We start from the raw sequence: 25,008 nt of genomic DNA on the forward strand, positions 1-25,008 counted from the left end.
TGTTCTCGTATTTTTTCCCCTTATTGATCACCTTCCCTTCGTTTTTCTTCTTTCATCCTACAAGACGATCATTGCCCCATATAGACCTCACTTGTGCATCCTTATCGTTATTACACCAGTACTGTATGCAAACTTTAAATTAATTACCGCTTGGAACTTAAAAGTGCTCTTAGTTATCAGTGTTTGGAATAAATTTTGAGCAGAGTAGTGTAATCACGAAAAAAGTAATTCGTCCTGTCACGAGCTTGGGACAAAGAAAACGTTTTCACAAAAAAATCAAAAATAAAATTATCATTATCTTACACAACATGACCCTTTAATATTGTAGGGTTCTCTTCCATGTCAGCAGCTCACCCCATGCCCCATTCCAAACCCCCATAAATAGGTATTCCTCTGGAGGTATCCCTGCCCATATCTTAATTCGTCTTATTACACTAACACAAGTCAGTAAAATGATATAGCAGGTTTTCCAGCGTTATAACTGCCCAGATTCATCCCTGACTTTATTGTGAAATATAATGTGAAAATATACCACTGTTCCTCCTCTATACCAAACTAAACTTGAGCAAAGAAATCATTCTGTCTTCTTCTCACCTCTGCCCAACTAATTACTGATTTTTCTCAGACCACCCCTGTAACCGCTGAATCGATCGGATAATTTTAGAGTCTTTTGATCCAGGTTCATCAAATAAACGGCATACAAATATGTTTCTGAAAGTAGAATTACACATTCAATTGAAACTTGCAAATGCGAAGCAAAATAAAGGCAAAATGAAAGTATACAAAGCCCAGATAAACCGAAATATGGAACACTTACAAACAGTCTGAGGGTTCCTTCTCAAAACAACTGAAAAATGTTCGTCGAAATCCATAGCATGAAAAACGATTCACATTCACAATCTTCAGAGCAAAATCATCATACACATATGGCCGAACAAGATCACTCGCTCGGCCTGGTAACAACTAAGAGTTGTATTATGTAAAAATCGTGACCTGTCCGTTTGGAACCTACAACCCCCTCCCCGCCTATCCATTCAGCATTAAACAGGCTCTTGACCCTTTACACCCTAATATTGGTAGTAGCATTCTCCACACTGTTTTCCTTACATTTCCTGTTAAAAGATACAATCAAGAGCTTTTTAACCACTAAGAGTGACTAGCATCTAATTTCTCCTAACAATATCACCCCTGAATCACACATTAAGGTTATGAGAAAAAAAAAAACGAACACCATATAAAGGAGCTCTTGATTTTTAAACATATTCTTCTTGTCAATACCTTGATAAATGTATAGAGAAGAGTATGGAGGACATGTATATATACTGATGCTGGAAAGGGTTAAATTGGTGATCATTTCCTTCACCCTCATGATGTTTTAATTTGATTCAAGGGTGACGTTGTAAGGGGAAAATTAGAAGCTAGTCACTCTTACGGTTAGAAAGGTTAAGACTTGATTACTACAATACCAGCCTGTAAGAGACAGTGAAACAAAACTTGGAACACAATAGCACACAAAGGAAAGGTATGGCTTGCCGCAATGATTGAGCAAAGCAGGGCTTGACACTAATGGTAGCCAACTAGCCACTGACTAATAGAAATTCAGTTTTGGCTAGTGGTTTTCCACTGGCCAGTTTGGCTAGTAAACAAAATTGTCACTAGCCACGTGCCTAGAAAGTTGAAAAGTAAGTGTCAAGCCCTGCAAAGGCACATCCACTTTGTCTAAATGTGTTCCTAGATTTATCTTTTTACAAAGGCGTACATGATGTCAGACAAACATATGATAAGAGTCTACAGTGTCCCCTTATCTTTAAGCTGGACTGTACGTCAACATTCTTTTCAGAGATTGTTAGTTAAAGCCATTTCCATCAAAAGTAAGCTTGAGAAAAGACACTACAGTGATTCTGTCTGGTTCCCCTGAACAACATTTCCTTCACTGTACAATGGCTGATATATATATATATATATATATCAGGCTTATTCTTATAATGAATATATATATATATATATATATATATATATATTCATTATAAGAATAAGCCTACTTGATTTCAAACCAATTATTTTTTTCATAAATGATAAAAAGTTGTATTGAATGAAGTATATTATCACTGGCATATATAGATCATTAACAGCAAGTGCATAATGAAGGTGCCAGAATTATCAAAGAACAACCTAGATCTAACACATATGTAATGTGAACAATGTAATTAAAATGATTACCTCTTTCACACATCTCATGTCTACATTAATTTATGTGTTATTTCTCTGTTTGCTGGGATTTAGGTACCAAACATGCATAGTAATTATATCTTGCACTTTTCATATCTTTCCCTTTTTCTATGTAGTGGCCTAATGGTCACCACATACACAATGGATTCAGAAGTAATGCATGAGCAGTTCAAAGGTTTCACTAAACAAGACAATTAGATTGATTTGTCTTGATGAATATTCATTTAAAATTCCTTTAACAGTGCATTGTATGCAAGTGGTGCAAAGCAATAGCCCAAGGGTCTTACAGTGTGCAAACTATGTGGTGTGACCCAGCAACACCAATGGAGTTCAATGCATGTCACAGGGTTCCCTCATTGCCTTGAACCAGACGACTCTTTACCCTCCAAATGTCCTGTGAGAAAAAAAAGAATAAATCAAATCAATTACACATTTCTTAATTTGGTCTAGCACAAAATTGGTGTGGTGGCAACTGACCCAGAGTACCATCATAACACCATAAACAAAACAAAGCATTTTCTTTAATACCTCAAAAGACAAATCAATATCAGCACCAAGCTTCTTGTGTACAACCTCTAAAGTTTCAGCTGCAATTTTCTCTTGACTGGTTCCCTTGACATCAATATAATAGCAGTGCGAGCTTGCATAGTGCCCTGATATAGCCTTGTGTCAAAAGAAAAACAGCAAAAGTAAAGTTTACACTCTGGTAATAACAATTATTATTATTAATAATAATAATAAAACTCTATTTAATGAGCCAGGGTAACATCAATTACTGATTACTGATAACTCAGTAGCTTACAAAATGCACATATACGTTTCATAACCGCAGTTCATACATATGTTTCATATGTTTGTTGTTGTTTGATTTATCATCTACGGGTTTATGTCGAATTAATTTGATGGCCTGCTCCCAGTTGGCTTGTTAGCTCAATTGGTAGAGCGCTGCACTAGTATCGCAGAGGTCAGTGGTTCGAATCCCGTACAGGCCTGAAATTTTTTTCAGGTCTGATTTTCACTATTGCTCAAATAGTGCTTTACTGCGAAGGATCGTGCACATATACGTTTCATAACCGCAGTTCATACATATGTTTCATATGTTTGTTGTTGTTTGATTTATCATCTACAGGTTTATGTCGAATTAATTTGATGGCCTGCTCCCAGTTGGCTTGTTAGCTCAATTGGTAGAGTGCTGCACTAGTATCGCAGAGGTCAGTGGTTCGAATCCCGTACAGGCCTGAAATTTTTTTCAGGTCTGATTTTCACTATTGCTCAAATAGTGCTTTACTGCGAAGGATCGTGCACATATACGTTTCATAACCGCAGTTCATACATATGTTTCATATGTTTGTTGTTGTTTGATTTATCATCTACAGGTTTATGTCGAATTAATTTGATGGCCTGCTCCCAGTTGGCTTGTTAGCTCAATTGGTAGAGTGCTGCACTAGTATCGCAGAGGTCAGTGGTTCGAATCCCGTACAGGCCTGAAATTTTTTTCAGGTCTGATTTTCACTATTGCTCAAATAGTGCTTTACTGCGAAAGATCGTGCACACATACGTTTCATAACCGCAGTTCATACATATGTTTCATATGTTTGTTGTTGTTTGATTTATCATCTACGGGTTTATGTCGAATTAATTTGATGGCCTGCTCCCAGTTGGCTTGTTAGCTCAATTGGTAGAGCGCTGCACTAGTATCGCAGAGGTCAGTGGTTCGAATCCCGTACAGGCCTGAAATTTTTTTCAGGTCTGATTTTCACTATTGCTCAAATAGTGCTTTACTGCGAAGGATTGTGCACATATACGTTTCATAACCGCAGTTCATACATATGTTTCATATGTTTGTTGTTGTTTGATTTATCATCTACGGGTTTATGTCGAATTAATTTGATGGCCTGCTCCCAGTTGGCTTGTTAGCTCAATTGGTAGAACGCTGCACTAGTATCGCAGACGTCAGTGGTTCGAATCCCGTACAGGCCTGAAATTTTTTTCAGGTCTGATTTTCACTATTGCTCAAATAGTGCTTTACTGCGAAGGATCGTGCACCTATACGTTTCATAACCGCAGTTCATACATATGTTTCATATGTTTGTTGTTGTTAGATTAAGGTATCTTGTCCATTAACTGAATACAATGACCCAACCAAGATACCACACTGAACATCTCAACCTTTAACAAAGTGGGATCCATGGTGCTATCTTGATCAGCTTACAAGTAGAACATTTAACTTCCATTCCAGTACACAGGAAAAATTGGAAAAAACCTGGATATCTGGAGGAGGTACGTATCTGAATATCAAGTCTCAACACTATTTGCCATACACTTCTTCTCGTTTTAAAAACTGAAAACTTTGGTAATACCTCTCGTCTCCTTTCTGCTTAAAAATTTAATTATGATACTCTGGGGAGAAATTTAAAAGCGGGTCTCCCGTATGTGAAAGGGCTAATTCTAGTATTCTCTGACAACTAATTAAAAGTAAATAAAATTGAAAATCAAAATGTAAGTAACTGTTTCAGGTTGTCCTTCAGTAGAACATGTATTTCAAAATGGTATTAAAATATTTCCAGTGAGGACTTAATTAAACTACTTCAAAATCGAAAAAAGAGTAAAGGTCATGGTAGACCTTCAAGGGCCAATTTTTTTTTTAATTTTTTTTTTCACATCAAACTATGCAATTGTTTAAAAGAAAAAGTTTTGTAAAATATTGAAATACACTTGAGTTATTTACAAAAATTGTGTTTTATAACATGTGACCTTGAATGAGTTCCGAAATGTTGTTTGCAGAAAAACATCCTGGTCCTTGAGTTTCAATCACATGGACATCCGATTTCAGTTACAGTTGGTGATCTTTGCTATCTATCTGTGTTTAAAACTAGACTGTAAATGGGGAAAGATTTAAAGGAGAAGAGTCTTTCAGTGAAAATAGAAAATAAGCCTGGCCGTTAGCACAAGAAATTTTAGAAACTCCACTCATAATAGCAAAAAAAATATCACAGCGCAAACGAGAAAGGTTTGTGGTTTTAAAGCAATCTTTGCTGCTCGCACTCAACCAGTAACCTATAACTATTAACAAGTTCTGCCATGACCTGTTTGAACCATTTTAAATTTAAAGAAAAGCCAGCCAGCAAACTGTTAGATAGTTACCAGCAAGACACGTTTTTCACTGAGTCTCTTGAGACTCTCAAGAATGCTTCTGTATTTCTATTGCCAGTTGGCACTTTAAACTTTTCAGAGTGTGGACAAAACTTGAAATGTGGTCACCCAAAGGTGTGAAAGTTTGGAAAACTTTGGAAGCAAAATACACCTTAAGTATAATGTTTTTAGGTGAATGTGCCTTCTCTGAACTGATTAATAGGGTAAATAAACTTAATGGATTGTCTTGAAATTTGTTCCAAGGACTCCCAAGATACCAACCTAAAAAACCATATGGGAGAATTCTGTTCTTCAAAATGGTCATCTTCTGCAATGGCCTTTATTAACATATGCATATCAGTAAAATTTTGATCAATAAGAATCTTGAAAAATCCCCAACAGTTTTGAAGACCAACCCCTCAGGATTGAAATTGTGCAGAAGTTTATTTGTGCAGTCAGATTTGATATGCATAAAGAAAAATCACTTATTTTGAATTGTTGCACCTCATTCAGTTAACAATTAGATGATACAGAAAACAGAACAACTTTTCCCAGATAAGACATTTCATGACCTTTTCATTGACATAGGGTTCATGGGGGTTACATGTATGCTTCAAATGGCACATAAAAATTTTTTTCACAAAGGATGCCCAAAAAAGTCTGCTGTATCCTTAAATACAAAAAGTCTCCCAACTTTTGTCAATCCACAGCATCCTCAGGGATCCTCAATGATGCCATTGATTGTCAAAAGCTCACAAACTTGTTATAAGTTCATTTTAAGTTTTTTACATATATCTTATTAACCAAGCGTGAGGGCCATACTGTGAGAATATCGGCCCGAGGGCCAATATTCTTCCAGTACAGACCCGAGCAAACTTGGTTAATAAGAGATTTATTATAAGACTGAAGTTCAAAGGGACACAAGTGCGGTATCATTCGGGACCATTCGGGACAGTGCCCAGTCCAATACTGAGAGAATATTGACCGGTAATAGAGCATTTTGATTGGTTGATTTTAGTTATTGGCCCTCTGACTGCCCGAGTCGTGTAATAAAATAGTTTAAGGCCTCACTGGAAACTATTTTACCAAATCATGTAAGCTGTATATGGTAACAGTACTATACAAATACCTTTCTGAATCCATTAGTTTGGTTTGCACCTGAGCCATGGATAAGAAGAGGATGGAAGAAAACTGTATCCCCTGCATTCATCTCTAGGTGTACAAATGGAATGCTGGGATTATAATCCTTTATTCCATGATACATTACATTGACTCCTCCCTGGAAAACATCATCAGTGTTCTTAGAATTTTTGCTTGATATTGTCTTAAAAAATTGCCCCATCAACAATTTTTTTCTGCATACCTGAGATCAGAGATTGCTACTGCATTCTTCTCTGACAACACTGGTCCATGTGAATTCAAAAAGGACTTAGCTTCCCTATGGGATATTTTTCACATTGTTCAGCAAGGATTTCAAGTCAACTTTGAGCTCGATGATCATGCAGTAAAGATTTAATTTTGTATTATAGTAAAATGGAAAAGAGATTGCAAGATGAACCTATCAATAAATTCATGAATAAACTCATGGACGTTGCCACAGTATACAACAGCTACTGTAAGATAGTGACGCTGTATATTGTAATTTGCTTAGGAGGTGGTTTTTAACCAGAGTTAAAAGAGTTTTTTGGAAAGAGTACCATATAACCCCCACATTAATTATGCATTCCACTTCTTTGTCTTTCACGACAAAACTTTAAAAACAAAGTCTACTAGTCTGAGTGCATAATTAATGTATGGGGTTATATGGTACTCTTGCCGAGTTTTTAACTTAGACAACAATAAATTACTATTTAGAATGCAACAATCATGAGTTTCTCTTACCTCCCACTCAGGGTAGTCGTGCTGCAGAAGCGGGCCATACTGAGTACCCGGTTGCACCACAAGGCAGCCATTACGCCTGTGGACCTTTTCCATCGCTGTCCAGGAACATACCATTCGATTGGCTGGACGGAAGGGAAAGTAATGCAGATCTTGATGGAGAGGATGGCGTGAAGTCATTGTTCCAGGGTCTGGCGGTTTGTTTATTAGCATAGTGTGCACCGATTTGATGTCAGGTCCCGTGAAACATGCCACGTACTTCAAAATCTGCGGTAGCTCGCAATAGCTAAAAAGAACCTCGTCCTCTTCAAAATTCTGAATTTTATTGATGGTTCTCTCTTCAGATTGGCAGCTCGATTTGACGAATGTAACATCTTTCATCACAATCATACTAGGCACGCGCACTTCACGGTTACAAATTTGGTTAAAACGATGGAGATACTTATTAAGTTGCTCTTGAGGTACAAGATTTCGAACAACCAGGTAGCCATTCTTGTTGTAGAAATCTACTTCTTCTTTAGTCAATACATCATTTGGCACCACCAGACTATCAATATCACCCCCAACTGCGGCCGTTTCTAAAATTTCTGGCGATTTTAGATGTAATCTTGAATGGGAGAGTTGTTTTTGAATCACCTCCAACCTTTTCCTTGCAGTATCTGCATCTGCCATGTTATGGCATACAAATGGTGCATTCTGGGTAGAGATCATGTGACTTACACACCTAGTTCACACCCTCGTAGGGAACAGGTCATTCGGCTCCCGGCGCCCCACTCCAGAAACTATTGGGAATCTGGGCACGAACTTGACTCGTAGGGTCGTCTGGGATCGTTTGGGTGGACGCGAGAAACTTCAAAATGGCGGTAGCGAGGAAAGTTTTCGCAAAACACTAAAGAAGAAAATGGTAAAGCATGCTAATTGTTGTGTTCGAATAATTACGGAACCAAGGATTGGCTTTCGTGTGACCGAATTCCAAAGGACAAAAAATTACGAAAACAGTACAAAATTCTAATTCGTAATGCAACATTAAAAATCGATAATACACGTATTTGTGGAGATCACTTTGAGGGTGGACATAAGCGCAGCAGGCTTCATTTACCTTCGATTTTTCCATGGTCTAAGCATGTGGAAACTCGACGTATTTTAAAGCGTGTTTCTTCCGAAAAAATTGTAAAGAAAGTCCATTCCGAAGACCCTTTGCCAGAAAATGATATCAGACGGAGGATGTGCTGCTCACAAGTGATCAAGGTATGCAAACGGAACACGTACGCAACAAAGATGAATCTTTGCAAACTGAATGTTATGAAGCGGTAAAAGTAAATTTTGCCACCCAAACGGGACAACTTAGATTTGACATTAATCAGTTCAAAGATAAGGACTCAGACATTGCTTTTTACACTGGATTTCCCAATCATAAAACACTAATGCTTTCCTTTGGTATGGTGAAGGATGCAGCGAAAAACATGAGCTATGGAAATTATGATCGAAAATGTTTTGATTGCCCCCCAGTTTTGCAACCAGGTCCACCAAGAATTCTTACATGTGGCAAATCAGTAAGATCCTCATGGAAACCATCCTTAGGGAAAATATCAGTAACGTGTGGAGGGTCTACTTCATCTATTAAACCCAGTAAGACTTTCTTTCGCGCAAGATGCACACCTCCATCCGGATCTCGTAAGGTTTTTAAATGAAGGCCTCCCTTGACATAGTCGTTAGATCTAAAATAAACCGTAAAGCAAACGATGTCAAAATAACAAACCCTGACAAATGATCAATAACAAAAACATCGTCTGAGCAAACCTCTTGACAAGATCGGCTTTCTTGCCGCTTGTTTTCGCTTCTCTACAAAACAGCCATCGTCTAAGCTGTGGTACAGTACACTCTTCAACGTTTTCTCGAGGAAGCTTCGTTCCGGGAATGTCTCCTTCGATAATAACAACTTTTTTGGAAAAACTGGCTTTCTCTGCCGCCATTTTGAAGTTTCGCGCGTCCACCCAAACGATTCTACAAATACCCAACGAGTCAAGTTCGTGCCCAGATTCCTCATAGTTTCTGGAGTAAGAAATTTCCAGAGTTTTGTTAGACATTTGCATGCAGCCTAGCCAAGCCTGACCTCAGTTTCTTCTATGCCATCATTCAACGGTTTTTTTTTTTCTCCGATTCGTAGGTAAGGCTTACTGTAATTTCCAGAATTGTCTAATCGAAACGAATTGGAAATCTGTTATTTGCAAATTAAATTTAAGATCTGTTATTAGCAGACTGGAAATCTGTAATTTGCAAAATGAAAATCTGAAATTTACGAAACGAGGATCCGCGCTGTAAACACTACCGGCCGGAAGAATGAATCTATCAGTTCGTCACTAGCATACGCAGCTTAGCATATAATATTTACTTTTATCACCATTTGAACCCCAAACTAAACTTTTTTCCGTGTTCATTCAATCTTCCAAGACTTTTGTTGTAAAAACAAGGGCAATGGCTTGAGATTACTGCTATGTTTTCTCGGCTGATGCGTGATGCTTCCAGTTTAGGTAGATTATCGTGTCAGGCATACGAAATTAAACATCGTAAACGTTCACGCGAGCATTTCTCAAACTGTACATCAGAAAGATTTCCCTTTTGCACTTTCCCTAGCTAGCTGTTATTATTTGTTAGATCACGCATGTAATCCATACTGGTTGAGAACTGACCGATTGATCCCTTCGGCTGGTGACCATGTGTTTTCTGTATTTCTTGTTTCTGCAGATTCCGCACGGAGCCTCGTTCTTGCGCTGTAATTTCGGCACCAGATCACCAATCTACGAGAACTCGGAAATGGCCTAAGTGCACCTATCAGTATAATAAAGGTTAACCCTTTACCACCTAATATCAGGATGCATATTCTCTATACTGCTCTCTATACATTTCCGAGGGTGCCGACAAGGAGAATTTGTTTAATAATCAAGAGCTAATTCGGAGGTGATGTTATAAAAAGAAATTAGATGTTAGTCATTCTTAGGGATGATAATGAAAATAATAATGATAATACAGTTTATTCAAACCTTTTGCAGAGAATGCTGAATTACAGGTTTATAAAATATATTAACAAGTATTACGGGATAAAAAAAGGGGAACTGTACAAAATGCATTAAGCTACATACAAGTAAAAACAGCATCTACATAACAATACTAAAATGATAATCATATTTATTATAGAAAAACGAGTATAATTAAATTGGCAGGTACTTCACTGTCACAAAGTTCCTAAAACGATCGGTGGACTTTCTGGAGTGATACCGAGTACGATTTGTTCTTAAATTATAGCGGTCTGAAGATTTACGAACGTCGGCATACATTGCGGTATAAAGGGGGTTGTCATTATGAATACGACATATAAAGGATTCGCACGCAGCACTACGGCGTGCATCAAGGGTTTCACTACCGGCTAGCGTTAGAGTATCTGAATACGTATGATTAAAGGTTTTTTTTTTTTTTTCTTTTTTTTTTTCGCTTGGAGCGTTTCTCCGAGGGGACAAACAAAGAAAAGAACAACGTGGCCAGAATAGGTCTATCTAAACTATATAATGCGCAGTTATTTGATCATTGTTGGATTTTTTGGACCAAATTTTCTATTCTCCACGCCAAATTACCTAAAATTCTTCAACTCATAACTTGAGAGTATCTCACTCTTCCACTCATAAGATCTTATCCTGTATCTTGCTCACGAGAGCGTGGATATCCTTACCTTTCTTTTCTACTACAATTTTATTAGTCATATTACCCTCCTTAGAGCTCATGATGATAATTGCACTATACTTGTTAAAAATAGCGACACGAAAGATGCCTACTACCACTAACTCAACCAGTAGATATTAGTGTTTTTTTTCTGACAATACTTACTAAATTACTTGAAGCCTGCAATAGTAGTATACTCAGACAAGATGGAAAAATCGTTCCCGAATATCTTCTCTTGACTGGAAGTAACATTTGAAAATCAAACGTACATTCGACATACCGGTACATTGATCATTCTTCTTCTCTGTCTATAAGCTGTAAAAGTCTACCCTCTTTCTCTTTGCAATCAACATCACTATTCCAAAAAGTCTTGAATATATCTTTATAAAATTTGGGTTTAAGGCATTCATTGTGGAGAGCATCACATATGTCACAGGCTGTATCTCTCATCTGCGACATCCCTGCGTAAGCAAATTCTTTTTTCCATGTGAAGTATTCATTATAGGCTGTGTCGTTTTTGTCCAGGTATAACAAGTATTCTGCCAAAGCCTTAACAGTTGGAAAGTCCTCCACACTTATAAACGAGTTTGGAGGGACTACATCTGGAGTGTAGAAATCTCTTGTCAGTGTTATAGGCACTGAATTCCAACCAAGTGTTCGCCAAAATTTCTCGGTGATGTAATCGGTACACACGCTGTTTTCAAATGCCAGATAAAATTTATACGAGCTGAAAATATTATCGCAATTTTTTGAATGCGTGCATCGATTGTCTTGGCCAAAGATTCCGGAACAACGGCCATAAACATCAACTTTTATGTATTTAAGAAGTTTTTTAACGTACTTATCTCGAGTTCTCCCACAATTTGAAACAACCCATAGCACAAATTTATTTTTCTCAGCTGCATGGTTTGTAATTTTCTCGGGCCTTTCAGCTGATGGCAAACGAACATAATGTCCATAAGGGTAGAGAAAATCTGACTCCCTTTTGAAAGTTATGGTCCAGTTAAAGAATCCCTCGGGCAAGGAAAGAAGACGCTCTAAATCTGGGTCATTTACAATGGATTCGTGGTTTAAAAACGCCATTCTTTGCCGAGGGCAACGGTTCTCGTGAATCTGTCGAATTTCTTCCGATTTAACATAACGAGGCATATCACCAGCATGAAAGATAACCAGATCACTTTTACCTATGTCATAGATGTCAAAAGTTATTTGGCATTTTTTTGTAGTACATTCCGAAAGATACGCTTCCGTTGTCTCGTCCCCGGGCCATGGCTTCCAACCGAACCAAGGAGTGTAAAACAAGATGATTTTAGTGTCATTACTGAAGCACGTTTGATTGGAAGTGACTTCTGTCGCGTTGGTGCAAAACCAAGGCTCGAATCGCGGATAGCTTATTTTATCGTGGATTATTCTGATCAAATAGATTGATGAAAGAAATACGCCCACCAGTAGAGTGGAACGGGCCCAGAAGGAAAGTCTTGATCTGCCAAGAAACTGGGGAACAAAATGCAAATTTCTGTGAAGAGCTTTCATCAGTGGATTCATCAACCTTAGGATCGAGAAGCTCTTTCAGAATCACTTGGAACGCCGGGAAAGTTAACGTTGTTGTTTAGACACCAGTTTCGTGATTGTCACCTGCTCCTCGATGAGCTGTGTTTCCATAAGCGCTTGCTTCTGGATTTCCTTATCGTATATCTTAATTCTTCACCTGGTTCTTTGAATACTCTCTACCAAACTGTCTTTATTGCGAACAGTGGGTTGCCTTGGTTGCCAGAAACGCCCTGTTGAAATATATAATAGTCTTTCCTGTGAGAAGAGAAAGTAGTCTTGTTGAAGTCCTAAATGTAATAACCGTCCTAAATGTAACAACATTTTGTCCGAAATATAATAAGTAATATATCAAAAACGAGTGCGAGTGTTTGACCGGGGTTTCCAGACACCGAGAAACAGATAATAGCACGAGGCCGTAGGCCTCTAAAACTAAACTATCCACACTTCTTTAGTAATTAGGGGGCATCGTTTCAGTGCTCTAATTTCCCATGAGATTATGTATTTTAAAAAATAATCAGAATGTGGGAAGTTTGTTGTTGTCCATTGTAAGTCATGTGGTAGTGAAGATGGCAGAGTCTTTTGCAGCGAATACTGTAAGCCGTTTTCGTTCTCTAAAAACTGGGGAAGAAGAATCAAAGTTGCTGCAAGGACGCATTCCTAAGTCGACTGCCTACAAAACAAAATGGGCGGTTAAAATTTTTTCACGAATGGCAGATAAACAGAAAAGTTATGTACTTAATTCTGGTGGCGCTTTTAAATATTATGGAGATTTGTACAAAGTTCAGTCGTTGAGTACAGATTTGGTAGATATGGATGCCAACGCTTTAAACTACTGGCTTAGTGAATTTGTCCAGGAGGTTGCGAATAGTGAAGGGAAGGTGTATCCAGCAAGAACCCTTTATGCAATTATCTGTGGCATCCGAAGGCATTTAGAAGAAACTGGGAAGCAAAGCTTTAAATCCTTTCGATCCTTCGGATAAAAGGTAAGAGAGGATATCAAATTTATGTTCATTGCAAGATATCATTTTCATTGAATTCTACAATTAGAATATAGATCTATCTTTTTATAATCTTCCTATATTTTATTGCAGATTCGCCATTTTCCGTCGTTGTCTCGATGCCGAGATGAGGAGAGCACGCGGTAAGGTGTGAGCTTTATTAGGAGCAGAAACGAAGACAGAAAATAAGGAAGAGAAATTAAAGGGTAACGGATACGAAGAAAAAAAGCTCAGAAGGTTTTTCACTTTTTAACGCTTCTTCGTTCACGAATTGTGATGTAAAAATTTTTGTCAACGAAAAAACATAGCTGAAAATGTAGCTGATTAATTATAATGATTAATTACACTGGAGTATCGCTTTTGTGTTCAATTTGTTTTGTTTAGATTCACAAATCTAGATGTCCAATGAGAAGACAGATGAAAACCAAGCGTGGTTTTGATATGTGATCCAAAACACGTTTGGTTTTCATCTGAGTTTTCACTGGGTATCAAAACTCATGCACTTGACGAATTCAGCCATTTTTTATTGGCAATCAAACTTATGAATTATTAATGAGTTTTAGATCATTTGGCCCTAAATGTAATAAGCCTCCAATGGAATACAGTAAAAACCCGCGTGTGAGAACCTTTTTGGCAGAAATTTTGGAATTCAATACTCAAAAATATATATAAGAACCTGTTTACCCAGCAAAACCTGCATGGTTCTTATAAGAAGAGTTATTCTGGATAATGAAACACTGCTGTAGCAAAATACGTCCGTAACTATAAAATAAATGTTTTCTACGTACACATTTGATACTTCCATAAAACATGTCACATTACAGTTTCCCCGCTGTATTTGTGGCTCCCAGTCATGTATTAAAGTAAGTTCAAAAAAATGTACTCCTGGGTACAAACTTCTAAACTGTATAATTAAGTACGTTATTCAGCACACAGTGTATTGTACAGTATAGTATAGAATATGAAGTCTGGCATTAAAGATTTTAAGAACCTATTAAGAACCTGTTTTTTCTAAGTTGTCAGTAAATACCCCAAAACATAAGAACCTATTTTGCCGGACGTGAAAAAAACTAGGTTCTTACACGCGGGTTTTTAGTGTAGTTTAACTGTGCTTGTGCATCCACATTGAGATGATAAAGCGACAAGTGTGGCAATGGAAAATACTATGGCAGATTTAAAACACAACCAACGACTAGCTTTTGAAGAATCATAGCATGAAAACAGAAAATTCTTAACCTTGGAATCCTAAAGGAATTTATGAGAAGACAAATCCAAAGTAATAAGTTGTTACTAAAACATTTAGTAAAAAAAACGAGCGATAAAAAATATGAACGACAATTCGACCGCTGCACGGTCATTTTCAAGTTAAAGTTCATGAGTAAATTTCCGCATGTATACGGTTTCCGAAAAAATGGAATGAAGGTAAAAGCTAAGTATTTACATATAAACAATAGAGCGAATAACTAATAACAAAGTGCAAAAATGAAGTGTAAATAAGCGGTGAAACTGAAAGATAAAAATTAATATGAAGTGTTAAGAAAACAGCTTCGCGCGGATAGATTCGCTCTGTTTGTTCAGTTTTGGCTTAAGGTCCCGAATAAAAAACATTTCGAAAATCAAACAATCGAACATGTTTGAGCATTTCCTCAGGACCCTAAAGTTCTTTGCGATTTCACATGGTTCGATTCCATGTTATCTTACAAGGTTGCCGATTACCGATCGTTTATGCTCCTCCACACGTTGATGTAGGTGTGGGCTTGTAAAGCCGACATAATCATTAGGGACCTTAATTACGCAATCAGGACGGAAACGCCAAGGAAGACTTCGATTAAAAAATGAATTTCTACTCATAGTTAAAATTTCAAAAATGGTTGCTGGAGCTTACTGTCTTATACGGCGCCACAGCTCAAAAACTTCAGCATAACGTATAAAAGTAGCGTTGAGTTCCAAATGGAAATTAAAATAATTTGCCGTCTCGTTTTCGGTTCGCAGACGACGCAAATTTTGGCGATTTCACGTTGTTGTTTTGCATAGGACGGCTAAGAAATGTACAAAGTTCCAAAACGCACGTGCTGAGCTATTGTTCTGCCAATTAGATATCTGTTTTTTCACGTCCTCGTTGCCGTCGCCGTAGTGGTTGCGTAAGGTCCCTAGTATCGCACCGATCACACTTAAAGAAAGAGATATACAACGTTTTGCTGGTTGACAATTGGAGGTTTAAGTTCCTTAGCTTTGAGCTCATCTTTGATCTTGCTGCTTGTAAAGACAGGACGTACTTCGGTATTTATCTTCCGGCTAAGATCACTAAGTTGTTCGCGTAGGTTATTTGCTGATATCTTATCCTGGAAGGGCAGGTGTATACTCATGGGAATTTCACCTGCTTGTTGCGGGGGACGCGTGCCCTCCATCACCTTCATTTCAACAAAAGACCTGGCCCCGGTTGTTCGAAAGCATTCGTTAATTTGGACTGGATTAAGTCCAGATTTTTTTTACCATTATCGGTAATGACTTCAATCTCATACACTGAAAAATTCTGTTTTCTTTTTCTATCTTTCGTTTGGTTTCCATTTCCATGTGCACTCTCACTTTCCGCCATTTTTTCCCTCCAATTTTTTTTTTGTTCGCGCGTAGTCGCGTGGCTCCTAATAACCGGTTTGACTGGTTTAATCTCAGCTTAATCGTGGGATAGTTAATCGAGGGATAAATCTGCTTTCAGGAACGTTATTTTAAACCTAGATTAGCTATCCTTGGGATAAGAATTTAATCGTCGATTAACCTCTAATCGAGGGATAATTTAATCGGCTTTCGAACAACCGGGACCTGATGGTGTTTTGAGGGGCTCTGGGTAATGCAAACGTGTGAAGATCTCTTTTAAGTGTTCGCATTCTTGATGAAAAAATTGGCGGTGTAGAGTTGTCATTTATGGGTTCCAACGATAAGTGCTCTCGTCCCTTTCACCTGTGTAATTCTCCCCTTTATTGCAGGTAGTTATTCTACTTATAAAGTACAATTTTACAGATACTCAGGAATAGTAGTTTTAAAGCAGGCAGTTGTTACAGAATGTAACTATTGTACAGCATATGATGTGATGCGGTTGTTATGGAAATCAATACACTACAGCCCGTTTGCCAAAATTACCAAATTTGAGGAAGGATTGTGGCAGTTGTAAACGAAAGATGAAGTTAATTTAACGTTACCACTACTGCTGTTTTTTACCCATTCAGACTGGGAACAATCTAGAACGTATGAAAGAACTGAAGCGGAAATTGTTTCCAAACAGAATTTACATAATAAACTCTAAGATTGCCTACATTCCGGGATAAAACAAAAAGGCTCGTTCATCGACAGCAGATAAAGGCGCATTCTTTGCATTTTCTTCTTAATATATAGGACATTGTATTATAATTTCTCCTTAGCGTCTTCCAAAATACACCACAAGCTGTAGTGGACATTATGTTGGAAGAAACCGAAAGCAACGACGCAGGAATAACAACGGCTGAACACTTTTGAAAAGTCCCGCAGTCTAAGTACTTTCCTTAGTCTTAAAACTCATTAAATGGTCTTCAATGCAACCCTTTGCCTATACTTTAAGTAAGACTTTAACAGATATTTCCTTTACTGTGCGAAAAGGTTGGAAAATTTTTTTGTTTTCTGCGATGAGCGACCGTCTCGGTATTTGGTTCAGGTATTTGGGACATCGATCAGAAATGTAGCGATCTTTCTTGTTCTGTCAAGAAAGATGCCGTTTGCGCACACATCTAATAATTATCACAGATATCCGTCTCTATGGTGGTTAGTCTTGCTATATACCTACCTTGTACTTGAATTCAAGTTTCTTGACGGTACACAATGAGGCTGATTAGCGTATTGATTTATGCATCATGGAAATGCGCAGCTGTCGTTGTTAAGAAGGCCAGGTTGCGCTCCGACCGAGTCCTTCTATCGTTCTTGAGAAAGAGGAAATGTGGCGTGATGTGCCCTGCACAGGCACACTCACTTTGTCTAAATGTGTAATGTGTTTTTAAACTTATCTGTTTAAAGAGGCATACATGTCGTACAAGCGTATGATACAAGTCTGCGATGTCCCCTTATCTTTGAGCTGGACTGCTGTGCGTCAACATTTTTTCAGACAATATTATTTAACGCCATTTCCATCAAAAGTAAGCTTGAGAAAAGACACTACAATGATTCTGTCTGGTTCCCCGGACCAACATTTCCACTCCTTCAATATACAATGGCTGAAATTCACTGATAAGAATAAGCCTACCTTATTTCACACCAATTATTTTTCTTAAATGATAAAAAGTTGTATTTAAATTAAATACATGATACAGTATATGATCACTGACATCAACATAGATCATGAACAGCAGGTGCATAACGAAGGTTCTATAATTAACAAAGTACCACTTTGATGTAATACATATGTAATGTGAACAATGTAATTAAAATTTAATTTTTCAACCATCTCATGTCCACATTAATTCATATGTTATTTCTCTGTTTGTAGGGACTTAAGCACCACACACGCATAATAATCATATCTTGCAAAATAATCGTATCTTACACTTTTCATATCTTCCCCTTTTTCTAAGCAGTGGTCTAATGTTCACTACATGCAGAATGGATTCAGAACTAATGCACATGCAATTCAAGGTTTCACTCAACATAACAATTAGATTTATTTGTCCTGATCAATATTCATTTTAAAATGCCTTTAACAGTGCATTGTATACAAGTGGTGCACAGCAATAGCCCAAGGGTCTTACAGTATGCAAACTATGTGGTGTGACCCAATAACACCAATGGAGTTCAATGAATGTCTCAGGGTTCCTTCACTGCCTTGAACTAGATGACTCTTCATCCCCCAAATGTCCTGAGCGAAAAAAGAATTAATCAAATTAATAACAAATTTCTTTAATTTGCACAAAAGCTCAAAATCAGAGTAGTGACAACTGACCCAGAGTACCATCATAAACGCTACAAATGAGACAAAGCATTTTCTTTCATACCTCAAAAGAGACGTCAATATCTGCACCAAGCTTCTTGTGTACAACATGTAAAGTTTCAGCTGCAATGTTCTCTTGACTGGTTCCCTTGACATCAATATAACAGCAGTGTGCGCTTGCATAGTGCCCTGATCTAGCCTGGTGTCAAAAGTAAAGTGGTAAAAGTAAAGTCTACACTCTAGTAATAATAATTAACAATTATTCCATGAGCGCGCATTGAATATGAGTTGGCTATAATCATCTCATATCCAACAAGTGGAATAATTGTTTTATTAAAAAAAAAACGCTCCTAAGATATTAGACAAATCTTCTCGACTTTATTTTGTAAGAAGAAACTGGATGTTTCAATGTACAGATATTAGATTATGGTATATTGGCTCATATACCATAACAGCTAAGTCAATAAAAAGTCTTGAATTGCATTATCCAATGATCCAGTATTTAATAATTATAATTATAATAATAAACTCTATTTAATGAGCCAAGGTAACATCAATTACTGATAACTCAGTAGTTAACATAATGGCCCTCCCTAAGTTAATCTAAAATTAGAACATACTAAACAAAAAGAAAAAGATAAGGAAATTTATTAACTTTAATTAAATTAATTTGAGAAGTCATGACACAGACATGAATTGACACTTGACATGACACTTAGAATAATGACGCACCACCCACAAATGGCAGAGCCTAAGTCTAAGCGGGTAGTGTGTGGATGTTAAAACATCTAAAATAAAATTCGGCTCAACAAAAGATTCAATAAATATACAAGAAACAGAAATAAGATATTAAATCAATCAATATAAAAGTATTAAGTCATTTAAATGTTACATAATTAAATATTAAATCAGTCAAGATAAAAATGTTCAGTAACAGAGTTTTTAAGTGTCATTGTCCTTTGAAGTTCTCTTAAAAAGTACTTCTGTGAGTAGGTATTTCTAAGAGATGGTTCTGTTCTGTACCATAGACAAGACGCACTAAAATGGAACATTATGAAGCTTTCCTTGCACTAAGGTGTGATGGGATCATATCTTTTTTCAATCGCATGAACATCTGATTTCAGTTGTAGGTGGTGATCTTTGCTAATTGTCTGTGTTTAAAACTAGACCGTAAAGGGGAAATGATTAAAGAAGAGTCTTTCAGTGAAAATAGAAAAGAAGCCTGCATGGCTGTAACCACAAGAAATTTTAGAAATTTGACACATACTGGCAAAAGAATATCACTATGCAAAGGAGAAGGGTTTGTGGTTTTAAAGCAATCTTTCCTGCTCACATTTGACCAGTAACCTAACCATCAACGAGTTCTGCCGTGGCCTGTTTCAGACCCTTCTAAATTTAAAAAAAGAGCCAGCAAGCAGAAATAAACTACATTGTAAGGTTTTTCACGGAAACTGTTAGATAGTTACCTGCAAGCCATATCTATGCAAAGTCTCTCCAGTGTTAGCACTTACAAGTTTTCAGAGAGTTGACATAACTTTGTGGTGTCTTCATTTTAATATACTAAACAACTGGCTTCATAACAACAACATGTTTCAATGATTTGACATCTCGAGACCACACGCTTGCTACAACATATCCCATAAAAATAAAACAGTCACAATGAACATACAGAACACTACATCTCCCCCTAAGTTATTACAAAAAGCAAACAAGTAAATCCAAAAAAGCTCATGAAGGTGGAGATAACAAACTCGAAGTGACTAATTAAGTGTTCAAAAGAAAGTTCAGAGTCTCTCATTTTCTTCTAAATAATTTAAACTACATGCATACATAACCTCGCATCCAGGCAGGCACATGCCTGAACGCACAGGGCGTGAAGCAAATGAAGGCAAGGGGCTAGATGGAGCTTCCTCTGTATCTGTTGCTGGTTGACTAGCACTGGGATTTGCGTGATCCTGTTTGGGCTTCACTGGCTGCTCAGCTAGGTCTGGCTGCATATCTATTTCCCCTTTGTCAACAGTTTCAGGATCAACAAACTTTTTCATGTGAGCACTGTTGCGCATCTTATTGTTCCCATTCGTGTCTTGTAAGATGACATCATTTCCATCTTTGTGAGTGACAGTGTAAGGTTCTGGCTCATAGTTAGGTGAGAGCTTGTTTTCACATGTCTGCTTTAATAGCACTTTGTTGCCCTCCTCAATATTGCTGTGTTTAGCTCCTCACGTTTTGTCTGCATATTCCTTTTGGCGGAGTTTTGCATGACTGTCTTTCTCAATCAGCAGCTGTTGCCAAAATGCTTCCGTTGTACGGTCTTTGGAGAATTGATCTTGGGGAAGCTTGTCGTGCAGCTTCCTCCCCATCAGTAGTTCTGCGGGTGACACTCCAGTAACAGTATGTGGGTAACTCTATACTGGAAGAGAAAGTTCTCAAGTGCTTTTCTCCAATCTTTCCCTTCAAGGCGAGCAATGCGCACTATCTTTAGAATTGTTTCATTGTTGTATTCCCCTTTTCCGTTGCTCTGTGGCCAGTAAGGTACGCCCTCCTTGTGGCTTATCCCCAGGTATTCTAGGAAGCTCTCGAATTCCTTTGACATGAATGGCGGTCTATTGTCACTGCGGACAGCTTCTGGTAATCCATGTGTTCTGAAAATAGCTTCCATACTCTTTGTCACATGTTGCGCATCCGTCTTCTTCAGGGGAATGGCCTTTAGCCAACAAGAATAGTACTCGACAACCACCAAAAGGTGTTCACCATTTGGGATCTCAAGAAGATCAATTGAATCTCTTGCCAGGGCCCATCAGGCAGACTGCTTGACCTCACGGGTTCTGTTTTCACTCTTGGTATTGTTCCTACAGGCTGGCAGGGATGGCATGAACGTATGGCATCCTCCACCTGTTTGTCCATCTTCAGCCACCACAGTTTTTTTTTTCTGTATGCCTGAGATCAGAGATCGCTACCACATTCTTATATGAAAACATGGGTCCATGTGAATGCAAAAGGGACTCATTTTCTGTGTTAGAGAGGATGTTTTTCATCTTGTCATGAGTATGGAACAAAGGAAAAATTCTAAGTCTCCATGAGGAATGGAAACTCAGACCTTCAGATTTCATGCTCTGATGCTCTACCACCGAGCTACAGAGACTCCAAGGTGAGCAAGGCCCATTACAAGGTTCATAGAGTTGTTCTGAATAGATCCCGATTGTCAACTTTGAACTTGATTACATAGTAAAGATTTAATTTTGTACAGGTCATGGGGACAATGGAAGAGAGATTGCAAGATAAACTTACATTGCTGCAGTATACAATCTGGTACTGTAAGATAGTGATGCCCTACAACGTGCTTTGCTTAGGAGGTGGTTTTAACCTAGAAAACAATAAATTACTTCTTAGAATGCAATAAACATGAGTTTCTCTTACCTCCCACTCAGGGTAACAGTGCTGCAGAAGTGGGCTGTACTGAGTACCCGGTTGCGCTACTAAGCAGCCATTGCGCCTGTGGACCTATTCCATTGCTGTCCAGGAACATACCATTTGATTGGCTGGACGGAAGTGAAAGTAATGCAGATCTTGATGGAGGGATGGCGTGACGACATTGTTCCAGGGTCTGCTGGTTTGTTTATTAGCATAATTAATTGTGCACTGATTTAATGTCAGGTCCAATAAAACATGCCACGTACCTCAAAATCTGCGGTAGCTCGCAGTAGCTGAAAAGGACCTCGTCCTACTTTACTTTACTTTACTTTAATCATTTTCTCAACAAACTTAACATATATACAAAGCTGAGGGGAAGGCCAAGAAACAGGAAAGGGTTCCCTTACAAAAGGCCACCCAAACAAGAAAAACACTACACATACCTATATATATTTGTAAGAATATAATAATAATAATAATAATAATAATAACAATAATAATAATAATAATGTTAATAATAACAATAATAATAAGAAGAAGAAGAAGTTAGGTTAATTCAGTGTCTAACTGGTATAAATAAGCCTTACAAAAACTCTTAAAGTCAGAAAGTGACTCAGACTTTCTGACATGTACAGGTAAACAATTCCAGGCTTTAACTGTTCTATGGAAATAGGAATATTTTAGCATGTTTGTTCTCGCATATTGAGTTTTAAATGACAAATCAGCATTTCTTAAAAATTCTGAGTTTTATTGATGGTTCTCTCGCCAGATTGGCGGTTCGATTTGACGAATGTAACATGTTTCATCAAAATCATACTAAGCACGTGCACTTCACCGTTACAAATTTGGTTAAAACGATGGAGATACTTGTTAAGTTGCTCTTGAGGTAAAAGATTTCGAACAACCAGGTAGCCATTCTTGTTGTAGAAATCTACTTCTTCTTTAGTCAGTACATCGTTTGGCACCACCAGACTATCAATATCAACCCCATCTGCGACCGTTTTAAAATTTCTGGCGATTGTGGATGAAATTTTGAATGGGAGAGATGTTTTTCAATCACCTCCGAGCAGTGTCTGCCATGTTATGGCATACAAATGGAGCAATGTGGGTAGAAATCAAGTGAACTCCACACCATGTTTACACCCTCCTTCAAGTCCTGCGCATGCCAGAGTTTTCGTTGGGCATTTGCATGCAGCCTAGCCAAGTCTGACCTCAGTTTCTTCTATGTCATCATTTAACGGTTGTTTTTTCTTGCTGATTCGTAGGTAAGGGTTACTGTAATTTGCAGAACTGTCTAAACGAAACGAATTGGAAATCTGTTATTTGCGAATTAAATTTAAAATCTGTTATTAGCAAAATGGAAATCTGTAATTTGCAAAATGAAAATCTGAAATTTACGAAACTCCACCGGCCGGAAGAATGAACCGATCAGTTCGTTACTATGATAAGCAACTTAACATATAATCGAACAACAACAAACATATGAAACATATGAGTTTGAAACATATAATTTGATGGCCTGCTCCCAGTTGGCTTGTTAGCTCAATTGGTAGAGCGCTGCACTAGTATCGCAGAGGTCAGTGGTTCGAATCCCGTACAGGCCTGAAATTTTTTTCAGGTCTGATTTCCACTATTGCTCAAATAGTGCTTTACTGCGAAGGATCGTTCTTATATACGTCTCATAACCGCAGTTCACTCATATGTTTCATATGTTTGTTGTTGTTCGATTTATCATCAACGGGTTTATATAGAATTAATTTGATGGCCTGCTCCCAGTTGGCTTGTTAGCTCAATTGGTAGAGCGCTGCACTAGTATCGCAGAGGTCAGTGGTTCGAGTCCCGTACAGGCCTGAAATTTTTTTTCAGGTCTGATTTCCACTATTGCTCAAATAGTGCTTTACTGCGAAGGATCGTTCTTATATACGTCTCATAACCGCAGTTCACTCATATGTTTCATATGTTTGTTGTTGTTCGATTTATCATCTACGGGTTTATATCGAATTAATTTGATGGCCTGCTCCCAGTTGGCTTGTTAGCTCAATTGGTAGAGCGCTGCACTAGTATCGCAGAGGTCAGTGGTTCGAATCCCGTACAGGCCTGAAATTTTTTCAGGTCTGATTTCCACTATTGCTCAAATAGTGCTTTACTGCGAAGGATCGTTCTTATATACTTAACATATAATATTTACTTTTATCACCATTTGAACCCTAAACTAAACTTTTTTCCGAGTTCATTCAATCTTCCAAGACTTTTGTCGTTAAAACAATGGCAATGGCATGAGATTACTGCTATGTTTCCCAGCTGAGGAGGGATGCGTGACGCTTTCAATTAAGGTAAATCGTGTCACGCATTCAAATTTTAAAAACATCACAAACGTTCACGCGAGCATTTTGCCAACTGTACACTACGAAGAATTTACTTTCGCACTTTCCCTAGCTGTTATTATTTGCTAGATCACGTATGTAATCCGTACTAGTTGTGAACTGACCGATTAATCCTTTCGGCTGGTGGCTATATGTTTTCTGTAGTTCTTGTTTCTACAGATTCCGCACCAGCAGATCACTAATCTACGAGAACTCGGAAATGGCCTAAAGTGATTCTATCGGTATAATGAAGGTTAGCCTTTTGCCAGCTAACATCAATATGCGTTTTCTCTCTACTGCTCTCTATACATTTCCTAAGGTGCTGACAAGGAGAACTTGTTTAACAATCGAAAGCTTCTTTAGTTGATGATCATTTCCTTTATTCACGTGACCTTAAAGTGAGATTCAGGGGTGATATTGTAAGGAGAAATTAGATGTTCGTCACTCGTAAGAATTCAAGAGTTAACTGCTTTTTTTTCGTACGAAGTGTTTCTCCGAGGGGACAAACAAAAGAAAACAGCGTGGCTGGAATAGGTCTATCTAAACTTTCTAATGCGCAATTATTTAATCATTGTAGGGGTTTTTTTTACCAAATTTCCTATTCTCCACGCAAATTACTTAAAATTCTTCAACTCCGGCATAATTTGAGAGTAGCTTGCTCTTTCACTCATGAGATCTTATCCTGTATCTTGCTCACGAGAGCGGGGATATCCTTACCTTTCCTTTCTACTACAAAGTTATTACTAGTATCAGGCTTCTTATAGCCTCCTACGCAGACGTTCTT

At 37.8% G+C, this 25,008-nt stretch overlaps 3 protein-coding genes, 1 long non-coding RNA gene and 2 pseudogenes across 7 annotated transcripts in view; 1 reads left to right on the forward strand and 5 right to left on the reverse strand.

Moving 5' to 3' along the window:
• Positions 1–655: 655 nt before the first annotated feature.
• Positions 656–7,938, reverse strand: LOC111323781 (phytanoyl-CoA dioxygenase, peroxisomal). Its single transcript, XM_022927210.2, has 4 exons — positions 7,243–7,938; positions 6,491–6,640; positions 2,758–2,892; positions 656–2,623 (listed from the first exon to the last, which is right to left on the reverse strand). The coding sequence occupies exons 1-4, from the start codon at positions 7,909–7,911 to the stop codon at positions 2,570–2,572; spliced, it is 1,008 nt and encodes a 335-aa protein (XP_022782945.2). The 5' UTR covers positions 7,912–7,938; the 3' UTR covers positions 656–2,569.
• Positions 7,939–7,990: 52 nt separating this feature from the next.
• LOC148741279 (uncharacterized) lies at positions 7,991–10,145 on the reverse strand. 2 transcript variants are annotated; one of them, XM_088737844.1, is made up of 3 exons: positions 9,040–10,145; positions 8,780–8,957; positions 7,991–8,128 (listed from the first exon to the last, which is right to left on the reverse strand). In XM_088737844.1, the coding sequence occupies exons 1-3, from the start codon at positions 9,330–9,332 to the stop codon at positions 7,991–7,993; spliced, it is 609 nt and encodes a 202-aa protein (XP_088593970.1). In that variant the 5' UTR covers positions 9,333–10,145. The 2 variants fall into 2 exon arrangements, with proteins under 2 accessions (XP_088593970.1, XP_088593977.1); XM_088737851.1 differs by having other exon boundaries at positions 8,022–8,128; positions 8,899–8,957.
• Positions 10,146–10,255: 110 nt separating this feature from the next.
• On the reverse strand, positions 10,256–17,616 carry LOC111323780 (alpha-(1,3)-fucosyltransferase fut-3). 2 transcript variants are annotated; one of them, XM_022927207.2, is made up of 2 exons: positions 17,317–17,616; positions 10,256–12,734 (listed from the first exon to the last, which is right to left on the reverse strand). In XM_022927207.2, the coding sequence occupies exon 2, from the start codon at positions 12,496–12,498 to the stop codon at positions 11,245–11,247; it is 1,254 nt and encodes a 417-aa protein (XP_022782942.2). In that variant the 5' UTR covers positions 12,499–12,734; positions 17,317–17,616; the 3' UTR covers positions 10,256–11,244. The 2 variants fall into 2 exon arrangements, with proteins under 2 accessions (XP_022782942.2, XP_022782943.2); XM_022927208.2 differs by having other exon boundaries at positions 10,256–12,759.
• On the forward strand, positions 12,959–13,491 carry LOC111323782 (uncharacterized; annotated as a pseudogene).
• Positions 17,617–17,939: 323 nt separating the features above from the next.
• The window catches only part of LOC111323805 (uncharacterized), a 7,439-nt gene continuing 370 nt past the window's right edge, over positions 17,940–25,008 (reverse strand). Inside the window, exons 2-4 of one of the 2 annotated variants that reach the window (XR_015992985.1) lie at positions 21,739–23,155; positions 18,515–18,649; positions 17,940–18,378 (exon numbers count right to left, since the gene is read on the reverse strand). This is a non-coding gene — a long non-coding RNA (uncharacterized LOC111323805). The remainder of the gene's footprint in view (positions 18,379–18,514; positions 18,650–21,738; positions 23,156–25,008) is intronic. The other variant, XR_015992984.1, reaches the window with a different exon arrangement.
• On the reverse strand, positions 18,656–21,732 carry LOC148741280 (uncharacterized; annotated as a pseudogene).

This window comes from Stylophora pistillata, chromosome 1, assembly GCF_964205215.1.
Source record: "Stylophora pistillata chromosome 1, jaStyPist1.2, whole genome shotgun sequence".
NCBI classification, from domain to species: Eukaryota; Metazoa; Cnidaria; class Anthozoa; order Scleractinia; family Pocilloporidae; genus Stylophora; species Stylophora pistillata.